Genomic DNA, 18,914 nt, shown 5'->3' with positions numbered 1-18,914 from the left:
TGTGTGCGTAGAATAGAAGTGAATGGCTGGTACCATTGTTGTTCGGTTACCAATATTCTACAAGAAATTCATACAGGTTTAAAATGACAAGAGGTTAAGTAAATAACAGAATTTTAATTTTTGGCTGAATTATCTCTTTAAGTCCAAATCATGTGAATTTTTTTGCTTTCATCATTTTTTGCTGTTTGTTTTGTGCGCAAACTATTCATCACGATGCTCTTATATCCCTCTTTGCCTTATAACAATTTAAATCGGCTGAAGTACTGGAAAAAAACTTTATAATAACTTTCATTAATTAACATGAACAAACATATGTAATGTATGTAATGATTAGCAAAGGGTTATTTTCATGTACATAACGAAATAATCATTAAAGTTTGTATTCATAAATTTACATTTATTAATATTTTATTGATGTGCTTGACTATTTGTCAAGCATTATAGAATGTTTGTTGTTACTTTTTAAAGAAAGATATAATAAAGTAAATGTCTCTGATTATACGATACCAATAACAGCTATTTCAAAAATATCTATTTCTGTCCAAAATATCTTTAGATTTGAATATTGGCCATAAAATAAACTGATGGAGAGAAGTTAAAACTAGTCACACCATTTGGAATAAATATAACTTTCTGTATTGTGTTAATCTGTGTGTGTCATAGAAATTCATATTTTAATGATAATCTATTTGAATGATGTTTCCTAGGTTACCCAGCGGTTCTGGATGCGTTGCATCTCGCTCTGGTTCCTCCCGGCCACGAGGTGGCGCTGCTGTGGCTCGCTGCCAGCCCTTTCTGCTGCGAGTGCTCCGGGCAGCACTGCCGCTACAGCTGTTTCTCCTGCTCATAGTGGGCCTGACCTGTCTGGTTCCCATGACTGAGGAAGATTACAGTTGTGCTCATGCGAACAACTTCGCCCGATCTTTCCACCCCATGCTCCGCTATACCAACGGGCCGCCGCCTGTATGAGCAGGACGAGAATGCCTTTATATATTTATTATTATATTCAGAATTACTGCAGGGCATAGCAGGACACAGAATGTACTTGTGCGGCATCTCTGTTAGCCAAAGTTGATTTGTCCTGTCCCTGTACAGTTGGACACTGCTGCTAATTTCATTTTTTCTCATTCAGTATACCGTGTATCACTATTGAGATCATGTAGACTAGTGGTGGACATCTGTACTTTGGGGTAAAATCGTGGAGTACAACCAAACTGGTGAATCTCTTCTGTCCCAAAGAAACAGAAGAAAAACTATGAAAGCATAATTATCTACTTAATAGCACTGACATAAGCGTAAGGTACTGCACGTATACCGTCCACGAAAAAAGCCATTTTTTTGCATAGACTAAAAGTGTTTTGTTTTATTTTTTTATTATTTAAGATTAAAATAGTAGAAAAACGTTGTTTTTAGTATTATTTAAAAACATTTTTTTTTGCATGGCAATTCATCTTTTTATTTTATGGCATGGAGTTTGCAAGTTTATTTTCCACAAATGCGAAACAATCACTGATAGGTGTATAGAGATGTGTGCTTTTTACTGATTGATATCTACTTACTATATTTTAATTTGTGTTATGACAATGTGACAAAACATCAATTATGATTACAATGTCTATGCCTATTTACGTATGTACAGTTTGCTAATGCTGACAATAAAAAACACATCCTTTCATTTGATAGATATGTATAATTCTGCTGGTTTGCTCAAGTAGTTTGCTGAAACTATCATTTAAATCTTTTTATCAACTCAAAATCAAAACTTACACTATGCTATATTACTTGTAATATGTCAAATTTAAATGTGTGAAATATAGTAGCTGATAAATGCGATGTTAATATCTACGGGACTTTGATCAAGCATATAAACACACAGGAGGTAATCTGAAAGACATCACATCATAATCACACATGCTTTTACACTTCACCACAATAATATGCAAAAGAGGCAGAATGTAGTGTAAGGCAGTCCGTTATAGGCCTATCAAGCTATCACGTGGATATCAATAATTAATCATCTTTGAGACTAATAATTATTTCAAGCCTTAAAGATATTTCATGTTCACATGATGGTCTTTTATAGGTCTGGTCATACAATCAAAGCAATGACATCACTGTCACAGTAAAAATATAATCAGTATATACTGACAAACTAACGAACTCATATAAACGCCATAAACACTTATCACTGAGCTAATGTGTTTTCATTTTTGTCATTTAATTTAAAATTCAACATCTAAATTTTTTTTAAAAATATATCACATATTGTATTCATAAACAGATCGGATTACGAGAATCAATCGCACTGATATGCAATTTAAGAAAATAGTTTTATACGTGTAATGCTGTTTTCACGTTGACCTGCAGGCGGCGCTCCTGTTTTTTATTTTTGCGTTAACTTATACAGCGCTCGTGTTACTGTGTGTTTAGAATTAATACTGATGAACTATTCATATTTAGTGTAGCTGCTTATAATTATACACAGCTATTGTGTGTTATTGTAATGTAATTATAGTAGCATGTAAAATGTAAATATCTCTGTGAATCGTTGCTTCAACATCTTCAGTTTGCTATTCTGCTATGAGACTGACCGAATTCAATGAAATTTTATTGTAAATAACAAATTTGTTTACAAATAAATGGTTTGAATAATCATTGGTAAGGAACTTCGTTTTTATGAATTAAACCGATTTTCATACAATTTTGAAGAAATTGCACGTATCTCATTCCATTTACATTTAACTGCCCTTACGAAAATTAACCATGGTTTTTTGGTGCATTGATTAAGTGAAGTGAAGTGAAGTGAAGTGAAAGTGAAGTGAAAGTGAAGTGAAGTGAAAGTGACCTATTAGTCAGATATGGTGACCCATACCAGAAATGTGACCTCTGCTTCTAACCCATCCAGAGAGTAGTGAACACACGCACACAAGTGGTGACCACACGTACACCCGGAGCAGTGGGCAGCTATCACTGCAGCGCCCGGGGAGCAAGTAGGGGTCAGGTGCCTTGCTCAAGGGCACCTCAGTCGTTACCCGCCGGACCTGAGGATCGAACCGCAACCTTCTGGTCACGAGTCCGACTCTCTAACCATTAGGCCACGACTGCCCATAACTTGGGGCAAAACCATGATTTTACTAGTTACCATCGTTTACTATGGTTTTTACAAAAACATGGTTTTCAAATCATGGTTATTTTGTGATAACCATTGTTTTACTACAATAACCATGTTTTTTTGGTTTTATCTGTAGTAAAACCATGGTAAATTTTCGTAAGGGTGATGAGAATATTGTCACTCAATAGATCTAAACGGAAAAAAATGAGCAGCTTCTGCATAAAGCTGTCTCAGAATATCACGGACGGAGGCCAAACAGACCTTTTATAAAGTCTTGACTTTTAAAACTGTGACCATAAATGTGAAGTGTTCTGGACGCTTGTTCTCATGGATCTAATCTGCCCATTAGCTCTTGTATTAATCTGGTTTGGTGTACCTGAATTTAAGGTGGAATCTTTTTAAGGCACAAACAGAGACTCCACTTTACCCCCAATTTAATTAGTAGGCAGTAACATTGCCATGAATCACAGTCCACAGTTTAGCTGTTAAATTTGACCAGTATGTGTTTCAGATGCTATGACTCGGGAGTCAGGACTTTGGCTCGGAGTTGAGCTGCATGACTCCGTGTCCTCTGGAGGGACTGCCGCAACTGGTTGTGGGTGTAGAGGGTGGATCATTCTCATTGTGTGCCCAGGGTCGCTGCACTTTCCCTGAAGAGTGGAACCGGTGAGCATCCAGCATCTCCAACAGCAGGTCATACAGTGGAACTCGATTCTTGCACTTCATGCTGTATAAGTGCTCCATCCCTTTGTTGCTTTCAGAAGGAAGCATTACCCGTCACTTATTGTAAGTTGCGGCATACTAAATTATTCCTGTATGGATCCAAATCTTTTTTACCTCATGTGTCTGATGTGGGACAGGAGCAGCAGAAGCTGGGCCTGTCGACGTGACTGCAGCTGCAGTGAGGCACCTGATTTACTGACGCAGTAAATGAGGGCATCAGTGATGTTATCCAGCATGTACTGCACCATGAAGCTGTCTGTCAGGGGCTCCACAGGACTGGAACAGAATGAAAACGCACCTGTCCAGATCAAAAACATAAAGCAGAAGAAGATTATGTTACAGATGAGCTGACATCTTGGACAAAGTAAGAGCTATTGACACATTTAGGGTTGTGATGTAAATGAGATGTAATGTACGACACTGGTAATTTAATGCAAAGACATTTGCTAAATTTGTCATATGTCAAACAAGAGTGCTATTTTACTGAATATTAGTAAGGCTGTAGTTCTACCTCTTTCCAAGAAAACAGTAAGCACTTCTCAGAAGCACTTTCTACATTTTTTATATTTTCTTGTAACATTAGTGTAGTGTAAAAAAACTGAAACAAGAAGTGCTTCTGGACCAGTGTTTTTTACATCTTGCAAAATGGTCTATAAAAGTTATATTATATAGGCCCAATTCTATTTTATACCCCTTCGTCTAGCCCTCACAGTTGTCTTATGATGCAGTTCTATCGTGCAATAAGTAAACGTTAGCGATAAATTATACTCGCGTGAGCAGCCATGCTGGAAAATATCATACCTCTTTGTTTGAAGTGAGGTCCTGAAAAATCTTTGTTTGAAGGGCTATATGACCCTTCCCCTTTTATGCCAATTTAATGAAATTAAAGAGAAATGTGGTTTAAAACATGCTAATTCTAATATGTTAGACATGTTAATAAAACACTTCAGGTGTTACATTGGTATGTGCCAATCAGGCAGACCACGGTTTTGGAAATGTTGTCATGGAAACACAAAACTCGCAGCTGTTCAGTATATGTCACTTAGGGATTGTGTCCACCAATGCGTTTCTGCTGGCTTACAGCACGTTTTTTCAATGGTTTCCAATGGAAACGAGCTGGCATTCTTTTCCGCAGGCTCTGCATTTTTTTCACGCTCAGCGTATCATAGTAACCAACGCGCCTCTGCTTGAAAAACGGCTGGCGTTTTCAGCCGCGTAAAAGCGCCTCGGTGGATCTGGAGCCTTAAGGACTTCATGAGTGTTTGTGATGCATCACTGTAGTTTACCTAAGCTTCAACTACTCACCAGAATTAAGCAGTACGATGGCTTTGAGACACACAAATTCCTCCGGCTTAAGTTTGAGACTGCGGAATCGAGCCACGGTTGCCAAGAGCATGTCGAAAATCTCGGCCATTCCCTCGACACATTCTCCTTCACTCCTGTAAAGTAAAAGACTCGTGTCACTTCCTGTGATACATGCCCTGATATTGCTCTTCCTCACATGTGCTAGAAATAATAAAATATTTTTTATATATAATATAAATTTAATATAAATTTTTATATAGCATCTTTAAAAGTGGCTTCTCAAAGCACTAAATTGTTGTATTGTAAATATTATTTACTTTAAGCCCACCTTGTCATTTCAAACCTGTGCACCGCACGACCCTTTACTTTTGCGCAGTTTGTTTTCGCTTAGATTCATATTCCCTTACTCATCGATGATGCTTTTCCTCTTTTCCCAATTGGGCCCCCTTTAATTACAAGCTACCTGTGACATGGTCTTCTGAAGAGAAGCAATAAGCTCTTCAGAAAATAGTCCCCGTCCTCTTTTAACAATCCAGTTTTTTCACAATTATTCAATTTTGTTTTGTAAGGCACAGCCTTCCTCTGGGCCAGTCCTTTCTGCGGGGGATAAAACCACATGCGCCTTAATGTTCTTTGAGAAATTGATGCAAAAAAAGGCGTAGAGGAAATGCATCAGGTCGGTGTGACATTCCAAAAAGCTCACAATCACATTCAAGCTCACTAGATCAATAGCAAGTAAAAACATTTTAAGCATTCAGAACTGAGTTTATTAGGGTATAACAGGTGCCCCACAGGTTCTGTCACAGCACGTTGGTCCTTTCCCATTATCATTACCAGTCAAGCAATGCTAAATTCAATCAAAACAGTGTAAAACATGTTTTATGCTTGTCAAAGCGTGGTTCACATTTGTCAGTTTATGTCTCACTGGAGAAATCAAGTCATGCTAAACCCGAAAGTATCAGAGGATTTAATTCAGGTTAGTCTAAGTTCAGGTTCAGTCTTCATTCAAGCCACTACAACGTTTCAAAATGTCTGTGCCCTGCAAACATCTATTCATGCAATAAGCCTCTTAACAGTGGCATACAAGAGGAGGTACAGAACATACAGCACCTATCAAGAATGAGATCCTCAGCAAAGATGAGTTTTCCAGGCGAGTAAATAGACCTCCATATAAGTCCAATCATTAACACCTCCAGCCAGGAGCTCTCCAACAACTTAACCTGATCATGCAAAGAGAGATCCTGGAACCCTGCGGAGAACAGTGGCATCATGCATCTTCAAAAAATGAATACAATTTTAGGACTAAAAGCTAGTTTAAATGCTTTTATAAAATAAATACATTATAGCATTATAGATGTGACATTTTTTTTAGGCTTTTTGCTAATTATAGGACACTGTAGAGAGACAGGAAGTTATTGGGAGGAGAGAGGGGAGCAGGATCGGGAAAGGATGCCGAGCTGGGACTTGAACTCAGGCCACAGTTGCACCACGTGTCTGGAGCGCTGTCCACACAGCGGCGAAAGCTTCCAGACCTTCAGTATGACAATACACATGAATTTTAATTTTTAATTTTAACATGAACTAAGCCGAAACGTTGGAACGAATGCAGAAATGTTGTTTAGAACTGTTCCGCAGGCAGGGGCTGTGTGTATCGACCCGAACACAGAACTTAAAGAGTGTGGTTGTTGCCGCTCTGAGGCTGCTTATGTAGCAGCAGCAGTAGATTTCGTTCTACCACTAAAATAATTTTTGAGACATTATTTTAAGGTCAAAAATTACAGTACAACGTGTTGCTTTAGAATGTACTATTTACAGATATGTGTTTAGATGAAAAAGCACTTTTGATTCATTCTGTGAACTACTAACAATATTTTTTACCAAATTTCAAATAACCATATTGTTTCTATTTGCAAAAAATGAAAACTGGAGAAAAAAATTACCTGCTTCTCTATTTTTTCAAACCTCAACTACTGCAAAGAAAACAAGTTCATATTCACTTTTATGCAATACAACAGTAATATTTGTACATGTATTTAGAAAAAGTTCAAAAATGATAATCAAATTAATAGTTCTAATTTTTATGTAATAACCTCTATATTTAAAACAGTTTTTATGCGTCTTGTCATGCTGTCAGACTTTCGCATTGCTGTTGGATGACTTTGTCACTCCTGAGGTTTGATTTTTTTTTTTGGAATGGCCACAATACACCTAGAAATGCTGATTTGAAATGAAAATTTGGAATGGTCTCTTAATTTTTTACGTGGCTGTATATTGAACCATCGGCTCTCCTGTTTTTGCCATGCCAAGTGGTTGATATCCTTAGGACAACATCATGTTGACCCTGGGACAACATGTAAATCAACCAATCAGATTTCAGAAATAAGTTTACAGTTTATTTTAAGTTTAATCTTCCAACCAGGATTAGGTGCTTCTAGACCATTGTTTTTCACTTATCATTTCCCTCTGATTTTAGGGGTAAGTTATGGTTAGGGTTGGGGTTTGGTGTGGGTTTAGGTTTTATTTATAAAAATGTTGTCCTTAGGTCAACAAAATATGTTGTCCTGAGGACATCAACCACTTGGCAAAATCAGGTCGAGCGAACCATCTGTTTATACTTTACTAAACCCCTGATGATAGAGTAAAGACAAAAGAAAAATATCAGTGCATGAGTTTTCAATTTTTTTAAATATGAATGCGTTACGTGAATTAAAATTGATAAACCAGAAGCAATAATACCCAACAAAAGGATAAGGGGGTGGCTCTTTACAGAGCATAAAATAGTTGATGCTTTAAAAACACACACAAAAAATGCTTTAAAAACTTTAAGAGGGGCTTTACATGGATATTTAAACCACCAAATACTGACATCTGACCTATCAGTTTGGTGAAAACCTTTGATAAAAACTTGATCGTTTCATTTTAAGGTTGACATTTGCATTAAATTGCCCATTGCACAAATATAATATAATAAAACAAATAAGATAATATATCACATTGGATGGTTTTGATGCTTCATGGTGTGTAACATTTCATTACTGATGTTGAGAATGAGTTATGAAAGTGGTGATCATCACGACTCATTATTCGTTTTTCTCAAAATTCGGGGGATCTCGCCCACATTCAGTGAAATTAAAATCTTGTCTGCTGTAGCTCATAAAATAAAGTGTTTACTTCTCAGGGGATGGTAATGAAGACCTCTGAACAGCAAATGTAATGGCTCACTAAAACTCCCAGCGGGTTTTATGTGTGTGTGCCAAGCTCAGAAGTCAAATCAAACTGAGGCGCAGCATAGATAACCGTAATAACCCCTATGTTCTTTATCTTTGCGCCTGTGACCTTGTCGTTTGAATCAGTCCCACCTGTGCTTTTGAAACCTGCTACCACGGTTACAAAAAAACAGGCAAGGCTGTCACTATAATTCTCCCTGAAATGACTTGTTAAGATTTACAAACCATTCCCTCGATGTTGTGCTCATAATGAAATGAAACATTTATTATTTTTACCTGGTACTTTCTTAGCCCAGGCTATCATGTGGACGAGTTCTTTATCGGCCATATTGGTGAGCAGGGACATCATTGTGATCTCTGTGTACGGGCGGCTGTATTTCTGTCGTGAACAGACGGCTGGTGGCTCCGCCCCCATGAGCAACAGCAGCACCTGTTCTGGGTTCATGCATAAAGCACTGACCACCCCACTGCTGCCTATCTTCCTTTTGTTCTGTGGAGCAACCGTCTTTAGACCCACATGAGTCGGCTGTTCGTTGTAGCATTTATCATGATCCTCACTACCACTCCTCCTCCTCTCCCGCCTGACAGCTCGACCACCTCGATCCTTACGAATACCTGCAATGGAAATGATGGGAACCCTTTACATTATGAATCTAAACTGTTTCAAAAAAGAGGGACTAATATATTTGCTTGTTTTTTTATATGAATTGTTTTTAAGTAGGCATATTTCAAATCATATTTTCAAAAATAAGTATACGTTAAGTTTTTATTAAGTACACTTAAGTAAAGTTCAAGTATATTTACAAGCAATGTAGTAAGTATATTAATATCAATATACTAGTAGTATACTCGTAAGTGTACAGTACCACTTCAGTACTAAATTGGCCAATTTCATCACTACCATATCAGTACTTCTTAAGCCCAAAGTATAGTCCGGCAGTCCGTGCGCCGCCCGCATGATGTAATTTTTGTCATCAGGAGGGTCCATGGTCATCCGCACACCCCACATTTTTCTCGCTCAACATTTTTCTCACCTTTAATTTAAGTGTACTTTTAAGAATACTTTTTTAGTATAGTACAGCAGTAAACGTTGAGTACACAAGTAGTTTACAACTACATGTGTACTGCAACTATACTACAAGTGAACTTGAAGTTATGCTGATAGTTTACTAGTTAAATACTTGTAGCACATTTTAAGTTAACGAAAGTATACACTGAAGTATACTCTCAGTAAGTAACTAGTAAAAAAGGTTTTTAATAGGCTACTCAATGAAAAGAGTAACCGCAACTACAAGCTAAATATACTTAGAATAGTTCATTATAGTTTTAAGTATATAAAGTCAAGTAAACTTCAGTGTGTCATTTTAAATTTCAGAGTAGACTGAAAGTATACTTTCTTATTTTTTTGTTTAAAAGAAGTATATTATAGCACACTTAATTTAACCTCTTTTTGTAAGAGTATAGACGGTTTCATCTTAACAACATAAACAAACGTTACTGCACATCCACACTTTTGTTACCCCACCTTAACTTCCATTACACATTCACAAACAATAGAGTGCCTGTAGATTACTTCTGTTAACAATCAAAAGAAACTGAGAAGAACCGTTACTTGGCTAAACTTGTCTCTCCAATATTTTGAATTTAGACTGCGATACCAAGCTCAACCGCTAGATGTCAATGTACCATACGGTTTGTTTAAATGCGACCGAACTACAGGACCCATTCAACAAATTGTTTATTTAATAAAATGAACATACAACAAACTTCAACATTTATTTTAAACAATTATTATACCGTAAAATAATAATACAAATTAATATTAACATAAATTAAATAAAATATAAATAGTTATATTATTAGACACTAGCCAAACACAAACCGGAAGTTATCTGGGGGGCAGGCGCGCGCGTGTCCGATGAATAGGTCTATACTTAAGAAAAGTATTTTTTAAAGTATAAAGTACTTTATGTGCTAAGCTCTAGTACTTGTACTTGTAAGCATATTATTTCAATACTATGTGGGGCTAAATTGGCTGTTTTTTGTATATAAAAGGGAATAAATATACTTTACGTGTAATATTAAACTTTTAGAGTATACTACTAGTTTACAACTAGTTTGTCTGAGAAGTGTATAAAGTATATTTCTGAAAAGTACATAAAGAAATAGACTGAAATTATACCTTCTTATTTTAAGTTTAAAAGAAGTATACTAAGTGCACCCTTGAATAAACATTTTGTAAGATGTTTTTAGCGTTCTGCACTTTTTTGTGAAGATTGGCAGTATACGCATACCTCCTTTCATCATCCCTACTTCATAGCACTTGCGTAGTCTGCATGCTTGGCAGCTCTTCCTGCGGTTTCTGTCAATAGTACACTGGTTGGTCGCTGGACAAACATAGTCATTGTGACCTGGAGGCACAGATATCAAGACTGATTTGTTATTGAAGATCATAGGTCCAAAATCGTTAAATTCTTTGGAGCTGTTTTCATTATTTAACTCTGTATTAGCAATATGTAAATACTGTTTTGTCACAAGCAACAAAGCGTGCGGCGGAGCGCATCGATGGCCTTGAATCTGATTAAGTGCTGAGAGCAAGAACATGCTGTTCCAGTGCTACAAATTACATTTTAAATTAGATGATTGTGTCTCAGCCAAAAATGTTACACACACCTACACACACAGAGGCAGATATACAAACACTTGTATTAAACCAGCACAAAATCCTGATTAAGGTTTCAATAAGATATTGCGTATCACAGAATGCAAACCACTCATATGAAAATTGGCAGGTTAACAAGATAAACGCAGAATGCAGATTTTAAGATAATAAGACATCATTTGGATGGCTAGTAAAATTGAAAGGTTCAGTGCAAAAAAAAACTATTGAGGAGAGAGACACACCGTCAATAATGTGCCCTTGAATTAGCCTTGGGTTGCTCCCTGAAACTATATTACGTCACCGTAACAAGAAAGTGGCCAAAACAGCATTTGTCCACAGAAAAAATATTCAGAGAAAATTAATATGCTGAGGACTTAGAGGGATAGTTCACCAACAAATGAAAATTTCCTCATCATTTACTCCCCCCATGTCATTTCAAACCTGTATGATTTTCTTTCTTAAGAACACAAACGGTACAGTCCATTTTAAAGAATTTTGGTAACGAAACATCGGACCCCATTGACATCCATTGTATGGACACAAAAACACTTCTCAAAAAAAAAACTTATGTCATATACAGGTTTTGATCAACATGAAGATGAATAAAATATTTTTTAGAAGAATTTTTATTTTTGGGTGACCTACCCCTTTAACAATAAGGATTTTTCTTGATCTGCCAACATTTTTACTGTAGACAATGGAAAAAAAATGATTGTATAGTGAAAACATACAGCTAATATATATATATATATATATATAACAACAATAACTACTTATAATTATCATAACAAATAATATTTTGATTGCATAGTAAGTGTTCACTTTTCAATTATTAATCAGTATTATATACAGTATATATATCTGCCAAATGCATAAATGTATTATTACATTTTTAGAAAAATACCATTGCCAGAAAAACATATAAACACATACATTAAATTATACTGCTTACCTAAATACTTTTCAATTACAAAATTACCAAAATTACGGTGACAATATTTTTACATTGAATGTTAAATAAAGACCATTCTGTATTTGCAAAGAAAAGTGATGACCTGACACACTACGTTTGTGTAGTACATTTGAAACATTTGTGAAAATCACTGACAGATAAAACTACCCAAGTGAAAAATAAATATACTAAAATGTATTGAAAATATTTTTTCATGCTTAGTATACGGCAACTCCATTTACATATTTATGTACTTAAAGGAGTAGTTCACCTTCAAAATTCTGTCATCATTTACTCACCCTCTTGTCATTTCAAACCTGTATGACTTTCTATCTTCTGCAGAACACAAAAGATGATATTTTGAAGAATGTTGTGCATTGTGCACAAGTAGTACTCCAAATAAAGTTTAATTATAATTTTATATCAGTAAGTCTTAAGCGATATGTCAGTAGGTTAATATGTTTAAACTATAGTATAAAAGAAATGTATTTTAAATGTATTGCTTATTTACTAGGGAGTAGGGAGCTCTTTTAAAAGCTATTTTAAAATTTAAGAAAGGATTTATTTCTAATAGAAGAGTTCATTCTCTTAAAGGTGCAGTTCCCCGTGATGCCAATTTTCAAACTTTAGTTAGTGCGTAATGTTGCTGTTAGAGCATACGTAAATAATATCTGCAAAATGATAAGGCTCAAAGTTCAATGCCAAGCGAGATATTGTCTTTAACAGAATTCGTTTTTAAGGACTACAGAGAACGGCTGGGATTGGACAACAGCCCTTTACTTCCCGGGTACATGATGTCACTATTCCGAGTTTTCGAATAACCTCCGCCCACAGGAATACGCAAAAAAAGGGCCGAAGCATTCCATAGAAAAGAGGAAGAGCCGCTGGAGTAGTGTTTCGTTATCAGAGATTGTAAACATTTGACTGAGCTTCGTGCTTAATTACTTTCACTTTCATCACAGTCCTACAGCTGGTAATAAGAATTCAGCTACACACATTCTAAGATAACCAACGATCAAATAACAGCTTCCATGACTCTAACATCGGCTGTGAAAGCTGTTCTGTGTAAATACACTGATATTGTGTGTGTGCGTGTGTGTGTGTGTGTGTGTGTGTGTGTGTGCGTGTGTGCGTGTGTGTGTGCGTGTGTGCGTGCGTGCGTGCGTGCGTGCGCGTGCGTGCGCATACCTCTAAAACACTTCTATGAAACGTCCTTTGAAGTCCTGCTTGAAAATGTCTGCTGGTCAATTTTATTATCCAATTTAGGTCCAATATAAAAAGGCAAAACTAATGCTTCTGTTATTAGTGTTAATATAACCGGTCCGACGCCAATCGTTCATTTCCCTCGCCATAGTAGGAAATCGCAATCTCTAACAAAGATTGACGTTTGCACATGCACTAGCAGACCTCCGTTACACTTCGATCGATCCGCATGTTTTTAACTGATGACGTGAAGTTGACGCCATTGTTACTGTGTTTATTGCTAGCCAACGCTTATGAATACACGTGCACTGAGAGGGGACCGACCAATCACAACAGCTTGAGGAGCGGAAGCTCGATGATATAGTATGTATGGGACATCTTCAGACACACGCTCTAAGCGGGGAACCAATCACAACAGACTGGGTCAGCTTTACCAACCAGAGCGTTTCGGAAGGAGGGACTTTATAGAATCGTTTTGTGAGAAGAGGGACAGCGGTGAACAATAGACTTGAAATATGTGAAATATAAAGCATTTTTTTTAACTAGAAACATGAACATCCATTGTTAAACACCCAAAAAACATAAAAGCTTCGAAAACAGCCAAAGAACGGCACCTTTAATAAATATCTTGGCTCTTTATCCTTCTGTACTCCCACATACTGTACCCTAAAACCCATTTGGCAGGAACACAGTTACAGACATTTCCCCTGCTGGGTTCCTGCAAGAGAAGCTACTATGTCAGGGTCAGGCTCAAAGCATCTACACAGCCTGTCATCTCATCAAATCCACCTAGATCTGCAGCCCCTTCAAACGTAATACTGAACCAAAAATGAGCTGCAGGCAGTGATATCTGTGACGATCAGGTGGTGTCTCATCAGAGCTATGTGTGAGACTTTGATTTTCACCTTTTTCCATCAGCTTTAAAAGGAAGGAGAATAGAGAATACCCAAGGCTGATTATATCCTGCACAGATTCACACATTCATTATTCAATTCAAACTTGTATTAGGGCTTGGCTTGAAGATGATTTAAATAAATAAATATAATACATTCGTATATTTCTTTTCTTTACACACTGCATGCATGCGTTTGTAGATCAGCTGTTGTTTAGTTGAAATAATGTAGGCTGCTCAAGAAAAGCAGCTGGCCTTTACTTTAAAATGACTATAAAACCGTATTGAAGCAGTAATGTTCTTAAAATATCATACTTTAATTAATTGAATTAAAACCCAATGAACGCACACTTATATGAACAAAAGATGTTAGAGACAGTATTCGGCTTTATAGCAAAGCAAAGCTTCACAATGTTAAAATTTGAGGTTACAGACATAATAAAGCTCAACATAACAAAGCTCATTATTCCCTCATTTTCTGCTATTGTCACACACAGGATGGTTACCTTGAATGCTTCTCTTGAAGAAAGCTTTGCAGCCCTCACAGGACCAGACTCCATAATGGTAACCAGAAGCATAGTCACTGCACACCGCACAGAAGCGTGTCTCCTTCGCCAGACCAAACCCTCCTGTGGCTTTTGACCCGTTATACAACTCTTGCCTGTCTGTAGAGCTGCAGAGGTCCTCACACAAGCCGACACCTGCAGGCTGAGAAGCTAACACACTGGACCTGAACAGAGGAAGAGGTATGAGGTGTCACAGGTCATCAAAGAAAATGCACTTTTAGTAAACAGCAGATGATGAAATATTGAAAGTTTACTGCCATTCATACATTTTAGAATAATAGAACTTATCAAAACTGGAATAACACAAATGTAATGTGACTATGGAAATTATTTAACTAAATAAAATTTGAAATAATGTCAAATTAAAAATATTATTTTACAGTCTTCTAAGCAAGACAACCCCGGTGTTCATATTTATTCTGATCACTTATTGGCTGTTTTTCTTTATTATGTAGTTCAGTTAAATAATATAGGTTTAGTTTTGTGCTTAAAGAAATTAATATCTTGGCACAATTATTATAAAACTCATTTAAAACATTTAAGCATTTAAGATTTTAAGATAATGAGAAACATTTCAGGCAAGTGTCCCTTAATGTTTGAATGTGTGTATAAAGGCTCTTCGGTTCGGGACACTTAATTATTTTAAATCTTTAAAACACCTGAAATGTCATACTTCACTTGTGTTTTATTTAACTGCAGCATGTAAAAATATTAATATGCATCATGTTTTGAAAGAAAAGGGCTTGAACTTCAGTTGGATTTCGGTGAAATGATGGATTTGTATAATTTGCACTTTTTTCACTTAGACTTCCTGTTACCTCACAGCTAATAGTGTTCATAAAAATAAAAACAATTAGATAATTGTAAATCACAATCAATTTGGCTAAAAAAATCAATGATGATACCTAATTTATTCAAGAATTCCTATACATGCATATCATTTCTATAGGTTAATGGCAAACCTCAACTGTACTGTAAAATGCTCCCTGTGCTAATGACAGCAGTGTTGTGGGTATTATTAATTGTAAAAGAAAATGACAAATGTCAACATAGGCCTACATACTAAAAGAACATTTGTTTAGGAGATGCTAAATGTGCAAAGACCCTTGAAGAGGAAAATGTACGTGATGACAAACAGGGGACAAAAGTGACCAGCTCGATTTCTTTCTGACCTCTTGTACTGGTTTGTAAATATTTATTTTATCCTTAATTCTAATGTCCAGCAGATTTCTGGCATAACCTCAGAAATAGACTTAAGTGCTGTCTAATGTCATCCAATGTCAAATGCAATGTCTCAGCTGTGTTTTAAACACATACTCAATAGGCAAAGCTGACAAAGCATTGCTTTTAGCTTAAAAAAACTAAAAACCATTGGCTGCTACTAAATCTCTTCTGGGTTCCTCTAAAAATGTAGAAAGTGCTTTTTGCTCTCAGACACAATGTGATAACTCTAATACCATGTTGTTTTCAGTAATTGTTCTCTTTTCAAGGTCTAGACACAGAATTTAATGACAGACTTTACGAATCTCTGTGAATAGACGGGGAATAAAATGTATTGCTGAACTGCTCAAAACGGTTTTTACTGCATGTGCCTGTGTGCCCCTTAGATGGAGTAACGTGCCCATGTTATCTACATAAGACTTTTTTACCTTAGATGTCTTGCACTATAATGTTCTCCAGCAGTATCTTAAATCTTGTATTGAAGGTTGTGTCTCTTTACTGAGACCCTCTTTTGCAGAAAGCAAACATAACATTTCTTCTTTAGTGGAATAAAGATAGAGTGTGCAGACTGGCTTGTACTATGAGAACAACATGTACTTTCCAACCAACAATATCTCGTGAACGTTTAGTCCATAGACACAGAAAATGCATGTGCTAACATACACCCATATGCTAAAATAAATGTTAACAAAAATGCAATCAGATCTGAATATCGATTTATCTCAAATGGCTAAAAATGAAACAAAAATGTTTTGTAAATGGTCGTGGCTTGTAAAGCAATTTGAGCACATGAACATTTACCTAATCCTAGTTGTCTGTAGCATAAGCATAGATTGGTTTCACAAGCCTACTGTGTATAAATATATATTTTATATGTTGTATATATTTTATAAAACTGCCTTGAAAACAGGTGCCCGAGCCGAATTTAAAGTGACTTAAACAAACATCGTGCCTCAATGAATCCTAAATTAGGTGTAAAACAAGACCTGATTCACTTCATCTGATTAACTGAACACCTCACAAGTTTTCCATCTTACATCAAGGTCAGCAAATATTTTTAGGGTTATTTTATTCGTTTTTAGCAGGTTTTGGGTGTTATGTCTACATACATTATCACCACAGTAACACTGTGAGTCCCACAGCTCATATTAAAGGGATAGTTTACAAAAAGAAATACAGTTCTGTCATCATTTGTTCCCCCTCAGGTCATTCAACCTGTATAGGAGTTCTGTGAAGCACAAAACAAGATATTTTGATAAGTGTCTTAGTGGTTTTGTCCATACAATAGAAAACAATGTTGGTCAGTGTTGTTCAGTTACCAACATTCTTCAAAATATCTTCTTTTGTGTTCTGCAGAAGAAAGAAAGTCATACATTCTGTCATACATAAATGATGACAGAATGATCTTTTTTAGGTGAACTGCCCAAGCTCCACTGACCTGTAGACTGTGCTAGAGGAGGTGTCCAGGTAGTAAGACACCTGGTGAGTAGAGTGGTGGCTGCCATGATGGCTGAGATACGGAGGCAGCTGAGGGCTGGAGGGTGCGAACATGAGAGGGCTGCTGGATCCCGTGCCTAAAGACTGCAGATGTTCTTCAACCGCTGGACCGTGAGGGTCCGGGGGAGCCGGGTAGTATCCGACAGAAGAAGGCTCAGTGGGCGATGAGGTGCCGTAGGTCTGAGTTGGGTTTGGGTACTCATAAGCTCCATCTAGGTAGTTGACAGAGGAGGTGATTCCCCCAGTGCTGTGCTCCTCCTTGGGGTACATGGGCGAGAGTTTGCGGAAAGCGGGTGGTGAGGAAAGTCCCTCCAGATCTTCTCTCGCAGGGCTCAGGTTGGTCCTGCGTCGCTGCCTGGCACCAGCAGCCTCTCCGCCGGTCTGCCCTCCAGACATCACCATGGAAACACACACTCAGCCAGCATGACTTAGGGTACTATCTGTTCATAAGCAACGACGAAAGACTTTTTTTAAGATCTGCATTCGCCTCCCACTGCTTCTCAAACTCTCTCCCCCTTACTCTACTTTGCTTCCGCCCTGCTGATCTGCCTACTTAGAAAAAAAAGAAAAAAATCCCTTCCTCTCGCCTTCGAATCTTTTTGGGTAGAGAGGACAACGTTCTTAGATGCGTGGAAGCAAAAAAACGCTGTTCTCCTGTTTCCTTCTTTCGATGGCTCTCACCGGGCTTTAATCTTAAACCTAATGAAGCGTTTAAACACAAAAAGCACTCCGTCCTGATCTCTTCTTCCTAACAGCTAAGTGGATTTTCTATTAAACTGGAAATGGACAGGACAGGAAACAAATATGTACCTTATTAAAAACAGTTGGTTAACCCAAAACAGATATAGAAATAATGAAAATCTTGAAGAATGAATCTTCTACACCAGTCTTACCGAAATCCAAACCGTTCCTTGATTGAGAAGCTTAGTCACAGTGGATGTTTTGTGTGTGCATAACCAGCTGAAGTATCTCTATCATCCGGCGTCTTTCTTACCTCCACTGTCTGTAGCTCTGGCTAAAAAAAGAGGTAAACAAATTAAAGACAGCCAGGTCGATATTGACAGTCGCTCTCAGGGCAGGTCAAAGCAACCAGGTAAACAAGAGATGCGAGGTCACCATCTGATTCACTTGCCAAAACCTTCCGATTTTACAGGTGGTGGCTTTTAAAAGCGCACGCTACATACTGCCACCACGGGTAATTACACCAAATACCCGATTTAATTTGATAGACATGTTTTTTGAAAACAAAATAACAAAAATGGATTAATTCTATTTATTTACACCAGCAGTTAAAGTGAATGGAAAGCGTGTGGGCAGGTTGGAGGCCTTTTCAGTTAGTTCAGACTCCAGGAGAAAATTGAATGTAATGCTCTGTACCTTAGCAATTAAATGTAAACATTACATTTAATTAAATTTTATGGTCTATTCAAGTCTGACAAATGGGCATGTTGTTATGCTTTCTTTCCTGTGCACTTTCTCCTCGCAAAATATTTGAGAATGTTTCGCAATGCTTTTTTGTATGTTAGAAAAAAAATCCACATTCTCTGATATGCT

At 37.0% G+C, this 18,914-nt stretch overlaps 1 protein-coding gene across 1 annotated transcript; it reads right to left on the bottom strand.

The window, feature by feature from the left end:
• Positions 1–969: 969 nt before the first annotated feature.
• esr1 (estrogen receptor 1) lies at positions 970–18,089 on the bottom strand. Its single transcript, XM_057352969.1, is given in 9 exon segments — positions 970–3,866; positions 3,950–4,133; positions 5,141–5,274; positions 6,251–6,389; positions 8,644–8,982; positions 10,662–10,778; positions 14,583–14,806; positions 17,302–17,761; positions 17,764–18,089. Coding segments are annotated over 9 exon segments (1,845 nt in total). The 5' UTR covers positions 17,786–18,089; the 3' UTR covers positions 970–3,640.
• Between the last annotated feature and the right edge of the window lie 825 nt (positions 18,090–18,914).

The sequence above is a fragment of the Triplophysa rosa genome, linkage group LG15 (genome assembly GCF_024868665.1).
Source record: "Triplophysa rosa linkage group LG15, Trosa_1v2, whole genome shotgun sequence".
Lineage (NCBI taxonomy): Eukaryota > Metazoa > Chordata > Actinopteri > Cypriniformes > Nemacheilidae > Triplophysa > Triplophysa rosa.
This window is presented reverse-complemented; position numbering and strand designations above follow the sequence as displayed.